General features: G+C 40.2%; 1 protein-coding gene across 1 annotated transcript; it reads left to right on the top strand.

The window, feature by feature from the left end:
• Window positions 1-8,258: 8,258 nt before the first annotated feature.
• LOC140795095 (putative disease resistance protein RGA1) lies at window positions 8,259-12,738 on the top strand. The gene is made up of 2 exons (XM_073147473.1): window positions 8,259-12,188; window positions 12,456-12,738. Exon 1 carries the CDS (start codon window positions 8,259-8,261, stop codon window positions 12,168-12,170), a length of 3,912 nt encoding a protein of 1,303 aa, XP_073003574.1. The 3' UTR covers window positions 12,171-12,188; window positions 12,456-12,738.
• Window positions 12,739-13,468: the final 730 nt, after the last annotated feature.

The raw sequence follows: 13,468 nt of genomic DNA, 5'->3' as shown, positions 1-13,468 counted from the left end.
TTCCTAAATGCCCTTCGTCCGGAATTTGGAGATTTGACTCGGCATCTGTTGCATCGCTCCACTCTCCCGAGCTTGGACAGTGTCATAGCTGAGCTACAAGCTGAGGAGCTTAGGCAGCGTCTCTTAACCTCTCAGCAGGTAACCTCTATACCGTCGCCTGTTGTCATAGAGAGTGTGCTTGGTGCTGCTCCTGCTCCTATATCAGTCATGCATGATATTTCAACTGTTGGTTGCGTCTCTCATGTGCCTGGACGAGATCATCACTCATTGCGTCCCATGTGTACTCATTGCGGTCGTCTTGGTCATCTTGTCACTCGCTGTTATCGACTTCATCCTGAGCTTGTTCCCCGTTCTGGCAAAGGGGGGTCAAGCAAGGACAAAAGTCGTCACTTAGCTTCCTTGATCACTACACCAAGAACCGGTTCATCTGATCACTCCAGCAATCCCACCTTCAGCAGTGCGCAACTCCAGCAGATTCAGCAACTCATTCATGGAGCTTTCAGCTTCACTGGTGCCTTTACTTTTGCCTCTGTTGTTTCTGGTATGACCAAACCCTAGATTTTTTATTCTAATGCCTTACATCATATGACTAGTGACTCTTCCATCTTTACTAGCCTCACCCTTGCCTCTATGACCCTTCCTCATGTTCACACAGCTAGTAGGACCCATTATCCCATCTCTTACATTGGCTACATTACCCCTACCACGGATCCCACGAGTCGTCTTACTTTATCTAATGTTTGGCTTGTTCTTGGCCTAACCATGAGTCTTATTTCTATTACTCAGCTTTCTGACTCTGGTTATATTGTATCCTTCTCTCTGCTTGTCCAGTCACTCCTCTCCCTCCTTCAGACCTATGGCATCAGTATCTAGGTCATGTATCGAGTCAGCGTCTCAAGACCTTGTCCCGGTCTGGATGCTTAGGCAGTAGTCGTTTTTCTTATTTATCCCCTTGTACTGACTGTAGGTTGGCAAAACACCAGGCCCTTCCTTTCCCTCTTAGTGCAAATATCTCTTATTCCCCTTTTCACATTGTGCACTCTAATATTTGGGGCCCTGCTCCGCCGTCTTTAGGTCTTGGTTTCCTCTACTATGTGTGTTTCATTGATGATTTCTCTCGTTTCACTTGGGTTTACCTCATGCGTCAGCGCTCTGAGGTGTGTCAGAGCTATCGTGATTTCTCTTCCATGGTTCGTACTCAGTTCGGTCAATCCATTAAAATCTTCTAATCTGACGATGCTCGAGAGTACCTTTCCTCTGAATTTTATTCTATTCATGCTTCTACCGGCACCCTACCTCAGCAGTTGTGTCCCTATACCCCTGCTCAGAATGGTGTTGCCGAACGGAAGCATCGTCATCTTCTTGAGACCACTCGTGCTCTTCTCTTTGAGGCTTCTGTTCCTCGTTCTTATTGGGCTGAGCCTCTTCTTACTGCTCTCTATCTAATTAATCAAACTTCATCTTCAGTCTTTGATGGTGTGACCCCGTACGAGCGTCTCCATGGTACTTCACCATCTTATAGTCATCTTCGTATCTTTGGGTACACTTGCTTTGTTCTTCTTCCTCCCGGTGAACACAACAAGTTATCCCCTCGAGTAGCTAAATGCATCTTTCTAGGATATAGTCCTGAGCATAAAGGTTATCGTTGTTATGACACTTATGCTCATCGTCTTAGGATATCACGCCATGTCACTTTTCTGGAAGAGATACCCTTCTTCACCTCCGACACTTTGGCTCCTTCAGACTTATCATTCTTGGATCTCTCTACACCTATCCTATCCTCCGTCCCCTCGAATATCCCTTCCTTAGCCCCACCATCTGCCCCCCACTTGTCTGATACTCTACCCATCGACACCTCTTTACTATCACTTCCATCTGCTTCTCCAGATCGCTCTCTCACTGAGGTTCCACCTCTTCTAGAGTAGTACCCCCTTCCCATGACGACCTTCCCATACTTCTACACTCACAGGTCGTGTCCCCCTCCTATAGCTGAGCTTTCCTCCAATGGTAGTATCTGTCCCATCCTCTAATGTGATGGCTCCTGCACCCGCTCGTCGCTATCCAGAGCGTGAGCATCACTCTCTTGACTGGATTTATGAAGTCTTCTGCTACATACTCCACCCAATTTCACACTTTTCTTGCAGCCATCCACTCCACCCCTCAGCTCAAGTCCTATCGTGAGGCTGTCTAGGTTCCAAAGTGGCAGTAGGCCATGGCAGATGAGCTTCATGCCCTTTAGCAGATGCATACTTGGGATGTTATCCCTCGCCCACCAGACATTGTGCTTATCAGCTGTAAATGGATCTTCAAGGTCAAGTATTGACTTGATGGATCCATAGCTAGGTACAAAACTCATCTCGTTGCTCGAGGCTTTACTCAAGAGTACGGGATAGACTATGAGGAGACCTTTGCTTCAGTTGCCTAGATGACTTCTGTCCGCACTCTTTTTGCTGTTGCTTCTAGTTGTCAATGGCCTTTACATCAAATGGACGTGAAGAATGTGTTTCTTTATGGTCTTCTTGATGAAGAGGTATATATGGATCCTCCACCTGGTTTCCCTCTTCCTCCAGGTCACATCTGTCGACTACGCCGAGCTATCTATAGGCTCAAGCAGGCCCCTCGTGCCTAGTTTGATCAATTTCGCAGTGTTCTCACAGCCTACGGATTTTAGGAGAGCCCATCTAAGTCATCTTTGTTTTTGCGCTCTTCTACTCAAAGTTGAGTCATCCTTCTTTTGTATGTCGATGATATGATTATCACTGGAGATGACTCGGCCAGTTTCTCTCTCCAACATCATCTTCAGCATCAGTTTGAGATGAAGGATCTCGATTCTCTTCGATACTTTTTGGGTATCAAAATTGCTCATTATCCCATGGTCTTTTGCTATCCCAGCAAAAGTATATTACAGACATTCTTTGTCATCCCACCATCACTCATACTCGTTCTACTACTACCCCAGTTGAGCTTCATGTGAAGCTTCAGCCCGATGATGGTCAGCTTCTTCCAGATCCAACCAGATATCGTTAGCTGGTAGGGGCACTCGTCTACCTCACTATTATCCGGCCTGATATCTCTTATGCAGTTGGTCTTGTTACTCAGTTCATGCATGCTTCTCAATCTTTCCACTATGCCGCTCTTATACGTATTCTTTGATACCTTCGTGGCACCATCACTCGCTCTCTTTTCATGCCATCGACTTCCATCTTAGCTCTGCGAGCTTATTCCGATGTAGATTATGCTGGTGATAAGTTTGATCGAAAGTCTACTACTGGCTTTTGCATTTTTCTAGGAGATTCTCTGATTTCTTGGCGTAGCAAGAAGCAGAATGTAATGTCTCTCTCCAGTACTGAGTCAGAGTATCGTGCTATGTGTGCGGCGATGAAGAAGATTGTTTGGCTTCATCATTTCCTTAGTGATATGGGTGTTCCCTTACCCCTTCTAACTCCTCTTCATGTCGACAATGATAGTGCTAAAAAGCTTACTGAAAATTATGTTTTTCATAAGAGGACAAAGCACATTGAAGTCAATATGCATTACACTCGTCAAGAGTACTGAACTGGCATTATTTCGCTCCATCGCCTCAGCACTAAGGAGCAGATTGCCGACTTCTTCACGAAATCTCTTCCCCTTCCACGTTTTTAGCATTTAGTCAGCAAACTCTCAGTTTATGATCCATCTTGAGTTTGAGGGGGGTATTAGAGTTATTAGATATATATATATATTATTTATTTATCTTATTTTATTATGACCTTGTATAAATAGGGCTTTGCTTACAATAAACAATAGTAAAACTTGGATCTGTATTCAAAATAGACAAAGAAATAAAGTATTATTTTGAAGCAAAGGGCATCATTCTAGTACAAAACATCCCGACCAGCTTAGCGATGATGGACAAGAACAGCATGTACAGTGAAACTATGACTACTTATTTGTAGTAACATATGTTTTCATTGCACGCAATGAACAAAACACAAGGAATAGAACTCCAATCTTTTCTTATTTTTCTTTTTTCTTTTGGAACTACTGAGACTAAATCAATAAACTACAGGACCCTGCAGGTTAAGACTTAACAATTAGAGAACATCTCAGTTGCCCGTCTCTGTCTGTCAGTATATATAGGGGGCTGGTACTGGATCTGATACCCATTTCTATAGTATGTTGTATTCGTCGGAGAGATGTAGGGAGTCGAACCTACCAGTGTTGGATAACGGATTTCTGCAGGGTATGCATATTGTCTGTCATGTGGATATGGATGCCTTCCAGTAGTTGCTTGGTAGAAGCTTTTGTCAGGGAAGTTGGTAACACGGGATGTGCATCACAAACCATTGGCACAAGCCCTCTTGGATTGCCCTTCTTTTGTCAGCCTTGGCTTTCTCAAGCTGAAGGACTCGTTTCTGGAGTGGATCTACAGAGCATTGCTCCTCAAGTTTGTGCTCCTTAATGCACTTGATAACGGCTTTAAGGAAAGATACCTCATGTTCATTCATTTCATCCTAAAATTACAAGTGTAAAGGCAAAATTACTTACAAACATGAACTGAGAGTATAATAAAATGAAAAGAAAACAATCATGACAGAAAGCAAGTGAGTTTATATCTATCCTAAGTCTACCTGAAAATAAAACAAACTGGGCTAAGAGTTTTTATTAGAGGTTTGTCTACAATAGCATGACTTTGAAGGACGTTCTTGAAGGATTACTTATATAGCACTAACAAATGATGGTCGGGAAAAGACCATGGGTGGAATAATTTCCAGACAAATATTTCTTTACATCTTCAATAATCTTAGGATGGTCTTGATAAGAATATCATTTACAAACAGTTATAAAGGTGATGTTTGGAACACGGTTAGCTTAAAACCCATTTTGAGTACACTCATTTTTAACCTCATTTTAGGTACCTTGAATGGATTTGAGAAAATTGGGTGTTTAATTATAAGCTAGAATTATTAGCGTCATTATTACCTTTGATTTGACATGTAAAATTAAATATTCCTTATTAGGGGAGATTAAAGATATCTTGTGTGATCAAAAATACCATTTGGATTTAGATGGATGTAAAATCCCAATATAATACTATTAAAATTAACCTTCATAAAAGTTTTATATTTTCTCAAAAAAAATAAATTCATTTTATGAGCCTTGTTTTGTAATACGAAGTTTTATGTACGCAATACCTGCTTATAGTTAAGCACTGCCTACTTTTAAATACATACTACATACTTGTATACATGTAATTCTTGCCTGTAAATATGCAATGCGTGCTTAGATGTACGTAGTGTAACTTTGTAAGTACGCGATGCTTGTTTATATGTATGCTGGGCTGCTTGTTCATACACAATGCATGCCCATATGTACGCAATATCTGCTTGTAGGTATATATATGTTTCTAGTACAAAATGCCAGATCCTCCTATTTTATCTTATCAATGATAAAATGATAAATTTATTTTGGGCCTAATCTCATTTCAAATGGGATAAAAATTAGGTTAACCCATATATGAATCCATCTTTCCGATGCTTCGGGCGACACCAATTCTGATCCGCGATTACCAGCGATTCTCCCTAGTCTCTCTATAAATGAGATCGTCAGGGGGCAGATCAAAACAGTACCTCGTATTATGACGGCTGAACCTTGTAGTCGGATCATTCATAGCTCTATGCCAAACCTGAAAAGCTTCTTCAAAACATTCTGATCATCACTATCAGTCAACAATAAATAATATAGATGAGAATAAAGACCATGAGGTTTGAAAGTTCTGATAGATCTCCTAGGAGCAACAAGTGTTTTCGTTTCTGGTTTTGGTTGTATCCTATTCTCTCGCCTCTTGATAATTTCTTTTTCAGTTATCTCATCAAACTCTATATATTCTTTATTGTCATGTTCTTTTTAAGATATGTCATTCTACGTTATATATTTTTATTAAATATTACATCTTTACTTCTACTGACTTTTCTACCTTCTATACCCGAAGTTAATTTGCTCATACCCAATGAGAATGCATTTTTAGACTTGGCATTTAATTAGTATGAACATATGATATGCAATGAAAAGTTGTAAAAAAATGACAGCTTACCTCTATGTCAGTCTATATATTTTCGAGCAGTACTTCATCCAATGGAACTAAGAGTCCTCGGTTCATTTGCACAACTACATCATTTTATTGTGGTGACCCTAGAATAGTCTTCTCTTGTCTGATTTCTTTAGTGACATAGTATTCTTCGGACTTCTTAATATAGTACTCTATACTATTATCCAAAATCAAATTCTTTAGCTTTAAACATGTTTCATCCTTAACCTAAGCTTTCCACTTCTCGAAGACATCAAATACGCAAATTTTTTTTTTAGAAAATAAAACTATAGCATTCTAGTAGCATCCTCTACGAAGGTAAGAAAATATGAAGAACTACCAAGTGAGCCTACTTGGATTGGTCTAGAAACATGTATATGGATCAACTCGCAAAAAGTTAGATGCACTAACTTTAGCTCATGACCTTCTATCAAATGAGATCAAACTCATGACTTTCTATCAAATGAAGTTTACCCTCTTTGCCACAAGTTACCATAGTAGATGATTTTTCATGTATCAACAATGAAGAAGGTCTTCTAAGATTGGGGGCATGACTCTGTATCAGTCATTTTCAAGACCAAATCATTATTGATATGGGCATCTCCTTTGCCAATAATACCGAAGGTTCTTCATCTCCAAGATATACATGTCCAAAGTCACCTTGAGTATATAAGCTGAGAATGTTTTTCTAAGTAGTCCCATGCAAAGAGACTCCAGAATTTATCACTCAGCATTTAGCTTATCCATCCAAAGACAAAATCAAAGTGTCAAAATAAGAGTTTTAAGAGATTTTTACCTAAGGGCTTGAAGTATCATGTAAAGTGCCATCTGCCTTATTTTCGTAAGCTTTGCAATTGCACCTTATATGACCATTCTTGCCGCAATGTAGCCTTAAGCTGATTTGGAATTTTCCACATTTAGATCGTCTATAGTTCTTTGATTTGGCCTATAATCGGCCTCTACTCTCCACATTGGGAGCCGTCCCTACTACTACACCAAATATTTTTCTCTGAATCTCCTCACTGAATAGAACAAACATCTATTATATCATCATACTTAAAGAGTAGATGATCCTAAAGAGTTGCTTAAGGATATAACTAGGTTGTTCCAATTCTCTGGTAAGCATGAAAAAAACCAGTAGTGCGTGGATCTTGTCATCAAATTTAATCTTGACCGAATTCAATTGATTTTTGTAAGCATTGCTATTTCTTTAATAAAAACAATTTGCAAAGGAAAGTTATACTAATAGAAAAACCTCCAAATAAGAATTCTAATTAGATTAGAACTCTCAAATATCCCTAAAGCCTCTAGAAATTGACGCAACAACTTTAGTAATTAAGACCGATTCACATTAAGTATCAACTTGGTAACAACGAAAACCTCTTTCAAATGGACCAGGGAACTTCAAAACTTTCATAAAGAGTAGTTGTAATATACTACGATTTGCTCAGACGTTTCGAATATTTTTGGATGTTTGTAGAAAGCTCACGTACTGACAGATTCATTCTGGAACCGATCAAATTATTTTAGAACACTCAGATACTACTGAAAACGTTCTAAAAGTATTCAAATATTTGTAGAATGCTCTTAAGTGACAGCCCTGAATACACTCAGATCTAGACTTTGTACACGAATTGCGAAATGCAAAATCTGATACAACGCACGGTTGTCATCGTCCCAAGTTCCTTCTTTTGTGTGCCTCCTGCACGACATCCAGGAGTCTGCTGCCCGTCGTCCACCATCGCTGCATTGCCTCCTGCACGTCGTCCAATCCCCTTACTATTCTTTCTTCTTTTTTCTTAAAGACAAGGATGAAAGCTAACGTGCACGAATGGTTGTTGTTGGGTCAACCAAAGGGCGCCATTGATTACCACCATGCCGTCCTGGTTTTGCTTCTCTCTCTCTCTCTCTTTGTTTTTTTTTTTTCCTAATCTTTTATGGCTTTGCTTATCAGAGTAGAGATTTTGATTTACCCAATTGCCAAATTGCACTAGAATAATATATAACTGACGAGGCTATTGATTTCTTTCCATCCGACGGTTTAGAATATTCTTCTTATTCGTTTCGATTAGAACTGTTCTCTTTATAAAAAAAAAGGGGAGAGGAAGAGGGAAGGATTGATAGCAGAGCTATTTATTCTGGTTGTTCTACTCTTAAATTGTGAGGGAGAAGGGAGAAGAGGGCTTCCAAAATGCCTGTGGGAATGATAGTTGGTGGATGGTTCGCGTCGAGCGTCGTCAGTAACGTGATCACCTACCTGGTATCCTACGCCAAAGACCAGTCCAAGTGGCAGCTCGGCCTTAAGGCGGAGAGGAAAAGACTGGAGCAGGCCCTTCCTCAGATCAAAGCTTTGCTGGAGACTATCGATAGCGGCGGCCATATCAAGGAGAAGAACCCAGCACTGGAGGAATGGCTATGGCAGTTTAGAGACGCTATGGATGAGGCAGAGGACTTGAAAGATGAGGTGGAGTACCTTCGATTGGAAAAAGAAATCAAGGGAAAAAAGAGCAAGGTGAGTGCTGCTACGTCTCGCCAAAAAGCTTTTTTTAAGCATGCCGTGCATAAGGATGCTACATTAAAAAGGTTAAAAGAGATTGTGAAGGGGTTAGATAGGCTTGTCACTGAAATGGGGCCTTTCCTTAATTTGGTGGCTACCTCAAAAGATAAGCAACCTTTGAACTCGAGTAGCCGTAATACAACTTCACTTTTACCGGTTGGCTACAAATTGGTCGGGAGAGATGATGAGAAACATAGGATAATAAACAAACTATTAAATTTCAGTTCTGCATCTGTTAGCAGGAAGTTTTCTATTCTACCTATTGTCGGAGTTGGAGGTATTGGGAAGACTGCTCTTGCCCAACTTGTTTACAATGATAAGAATATAGAGAAGCACTTCAACAAGATGGTGTGGGTCTGTGTCTCTATTACTTTTGATGTGCTCTCACTTACTAAGAAGATTCATCAGCAGGTGGTCAATGAAAAACTTACCACCGATGATCTTCAATTGCTTCAACAGGAGCTCTTAAAAAATTTGAGGTCAAAAAATATTCTTCTTGTGTTGGATGATGTTTGGAATGATGATAACAGAGAAAGTTGGAATGAATTACTAAAACCTTTTAGTTCAGTAGAGCGTGGGAGCGTGATCTTATTAACAACGCGGATGGAAAAGGTTGCAAAGATGATGACGGGTACCATGGAACCTATGTTTCTAAAGGGTTTGAGTAAGAAAGATTATTGGGAGTTCTTTAAGAATTGTGCATTTGGTGATGAAGACCCAAATGATCATAAAAAGTTGCAAGATATTGGAAGAAGAGTTGCAGAAAATCTAAAAGGTTCTCCTTTAGCTGCAAAGACTCTGGGAGGAATATTGAATGCCAATTTAAATGACGAGCACTGGGAAAGAATCTTAAATAGTGAAATATGGAAACTAAAACAAAGTGAGACTGACATCATGCCGGTTCTGAAATTAAGTTATCAGTATCTCCCTTCAGACTTGAAGCCCTGCTTTAGATTCTGTAGAATATTTCCTCAAGATTATGAGTTTAATAAGGATAAACTTGTCTATATGTGGATGGCTCTAGGTTTGCTTCAGGAGCCCATAAATGAAAATAGACGACCAGAAGATATAGGGGATGAGTACTTGAATGATCTAGTAGGGAAATCATTCTTTGATCGTAAAACCCGTGGACGAAACACATATTATGTCATGCACGATCTGTTACATGAGCTTGCAACATATGTTTCTGTTGGTGAATGTTTTATAATTGGAGAGAGTACTCAGACTACACTTATCCCTAACACTATACGCCACTTATCCATCAATGCTTCTCATATTACTCCACCTATACTACACGAAATCACCAAACTCAAACACTTGCGAACCCTTGTTCTCCTAGAAGGATTTAATCCCATCTCTGATGAGTTTCCTAAGGAACTCAAAGGGCTGAAGGCCCTGCGCATATTGGAATCGTCTGATTATTGTATCACTGATGACTTTATTAGTAACCTAAAATTCCTTCGCTACTTCCGTAGTCCTCATTGTACTAATAATCAAGTTCCTAAATCAGTGAATAAGCTTTACCATCTCCAATTCTTGTACTACGAAAATGATGATCTTTGTTTCAACAACCTTATCAACCTTAGACGCCTAAATACACCTAATTCTTGGAGTGGCAAAATTTCTGGTTTAGGGAGATTATCCTCACTTCAAAGTTTAGAGAAGTTCAGTGTTGAGAATAATGGAAATAATATTTTGGAGTTGAAAATTTTGAGAGAGCTCCGTGAACTAGGCATTCAAAATCTCCAAAATGTAAGAGATGGTCAAGCGGTCTTTGAAGCTAATCTGAATGACAAAGAGCACCTTCGCAAACTGATGTTAGAATGGGATTTCAATTGCAGTAGCGAAAGCCACAAGGTTGATGAACAGGTGCTTGACGCCCTTAAACCACATTCCAATCTCAAGAATCTGAAAATAGGATATTACATGGGCTACAGGAGTCCACATTGGATGACTCTTCAATCTCTGTCGAACGTAGTATCTCTTACTCTTTCCTATTGCCAAGGATGGGATGACCTGTCATCTCTTGGGCAGCTACCCTACCTTGAGTCTCTACAACTTGAATACATGAAGTCAGTAAAGCGGGTTGGCAGTGTGCGCACTGGTAGAGTTTTACGGGGAACTGAAGCTAGCGTTTTCCCATCACTGCGAGTGCTAGATATTAGAAGCATGCGCGCACTGGTAGAGGTTTATGGAGGAGCCAGGACGACCCAATGGCTTCCATGTTTGAAAAGTCTATCGATCAAGGAATGCCCCAACCTCAGCATGTTTGCCAACCTGCCTTGTGGCTTAAGAGAATTGAGTATAAATTCTGTGAATTGGACTGCTCTACCAGAACTATGGCAGAGAGGGAACAACAATAATAACAACCACCACCTAAGCACGCCATCATCACTTACGTCATCGACATCGTCTCTTTCTTCACTAGAAATCTCCCATTGTGAAGGCCTCGTGTCGTTAGCTAAGGGTCTGTTACTGCAAACTGAACTTTTTACATCTCTTGAGAAGGTCATTATTCGTAACTGTGCAAAGTTGACGCATTTACCCATTGGAGAATTTGAGAAACTCACCTCTCTCAAGAAACTGGAGGTATTGGGTTGCCCGAAGCTGCGGAGGGAATCAACATCAGGAAGGTTCTTCCCTCCGTCACTGCAATCCGTCTCTATTCAGGATTGTGACGTCCTGGATCCGTTGCTCGGAGCTCCAGAAGACCTCAACTTACTCTCCGAGATGAATTTGCGGGGTTGCGCAAACATCACATCCCTTCCCTCGACCGAGGTGCTCGGAGGATGGAAAGCTATAAAAAGGTTGTCGATTGAGGATTGCTCAAAGTTAGAATCACTGGGGGGTTTACAAGCCCTCTCATCCCTTGAGTATCTAACAGTGAACAAATGCCCCAACTTAGTTACAGCGGCTTCACCGTCACCGACAACGTTACCGGTCGAAGATCACGCCTCCTCGACGTCCGCTGGAACTGAAATTGGAAAACCGATGGAATCTGCTGTTGTAGTTGCACAAGAGCCAGTGGAAGCACCTAGTTCCTCCTCCTCATCTTCTTCTCCCCCGCTAATATTACAAAAGCTTATCATCGACGATCTCTCGTTGTTATGTACTGTGCCACTAAAATGCATCTCAGCCCGAAGAGTGCATATCTCCGCCCGACGTGGTGATGAAGGCCGAGAAGTCCATCTTGAAAGTTGTGACGAAGTCCGATACTCCTCAGCACTAGCAGAATGGGTGTTGAAGAATCGCACCTCACTGCAAGACCTGACTATAAAAACCTTGCCCCTTCGGTTGTTCCCCCTTGTAGACTTGCAAAGCCTCTCTTCTCTTGAATATCTGATGGTATTCTACTGCAGTAAGCTCCAGTCACTGCCAGAACTTCCATCATCCCTCAAAGAATTGTGCTTATCTTTCTGTCCTCCAGAGTTGGAGGAGAGGTGCCTAAAAGATTCAGGCCCAGATTGGCCCAAGATTCAGCAAATCCCGAATGTAACTATCGGACGTTTCAAGAAGGAGGATTTAGCGACTTTTACTCTAGCATAAAACGGAAGCCGAGCACGGGTATCAGTCCTTTCCCGGTCTCTTTAACATTTTACAATGAATTTTCTGCTCATCCTTTTATGCACATTTTCTTTGTTGTCTTTTCTTTTTCTATAGATCTATGCCAAATGGTTTGTTTTGCTGATTCTTTTATAAGTTCTGAACAGAAGAAATTAAGTGAATATTAGTTACTACATAGTATTCAATCCTTTTTAATGTTTTTAGCCAAAAAAGTGTCATTTCATGATAAAATGAACACAATGACAATCAACTTCTGATGTTGAACAGTACTTGGAGGAAGATCCTCCTGGGTAAATGGAGCTAGAGGAAGGTTCGTTTGGGGCCGTACAGAGCGAGATGAAGATCTTTCCCAGGGAATGAAATTAGCGAGAGGAAGATTCTCTTGAGGGAATAAAGCTACATGAAGAGGGGAACTAATAGATCCTTCTTTTGATTACCCATTGCTGCATACTTGTTATTTTGCATGATAATACTAGTGAGAAATTTGGTACTTGTGAACGCTTTGCTGGATTCATTCATGATGTCTTTCAAAATATAAGATCGTCTTTAATACAGTTGATATCAATCTTGCGGTTGTTAGTGGTTTTTCTTTTCTAATCCTTATCTTAGCTCTCAAATGATGCAACTTTGATAATATCCTTGTCTGACAAATCTGCTTCGGATGTAGCTTACGTGATGACAATTGGCTAATGATATACTAATTTTAACTTCAAAAAAATTACATTTTATATGCTATAGTTATGTTTAAATTTATTTCATCTCATAGTTTACTTGTCAATTCTAAATAACTTTAAAATAATGTAATATTAAACTCATTTTAAAATTTTCGACGACACCTTCCCAATCATACTAGTTTTATTAAATAATTATTAGCAAAACTAAATATACACTAGCTTTAAATAATTATATTATAAAATAAAGGATATAAACAGAATTTACAAGGATGGCTTACATCTTTAGAGGAGAGAATTGGTATTTAAAGAAAATGAACAATTGAATAGAGCTGGGCTCCAAATTTAGAGCTGTGCTCCAAATTGGAACCGCAAACGCAGTCCGGTTGGAGAATAATCGGACTCAGAGATTTCGAGCCCAGTGAACAATTGAATAGAGCTGAGCTCCAAATTTAGAGCTGTACTGTAACAGGCTCCAAATTGGAAACCCAAATGCAATCCGGTTGGAGAATAATCCGACTCAGAGATTTTGAGCCCCATTAGAGATGCTCTAAGAGAGAGAATGAAATCAATGTTAATTATTTACACAGGTTGACATAAAAATAAAGC

The sequence above is a fragment of the Typha latifolia genome, chromosome 9, assembly GCF_019914945.1.
Source record: "Typha latifolia isolate L0001 chromosome 9, TyphaL0001v2, whole genome shotgun sequence".
Classification (NCBI taxonomy): domain Eukaryota; kingdom Viridiplantae; phylum Streptophyta; class Magnoliopsida; order Poales; family Typhaceae; genus Typha; species Typha latifolia.
This window is presented reverse-complemented; position numbering and strand designations above follow the sequence as displayed.

Bases quoted from the DNA above. Each gene is read 5' to 3' on its own strand.
- LOC140795095 (XM_073147473.1), top strand. From the start codon at position 8,259: ATGCCTGTGGGAATGATAGTTGGTGGATGGTTCGCGTCGAGCGTCGTC.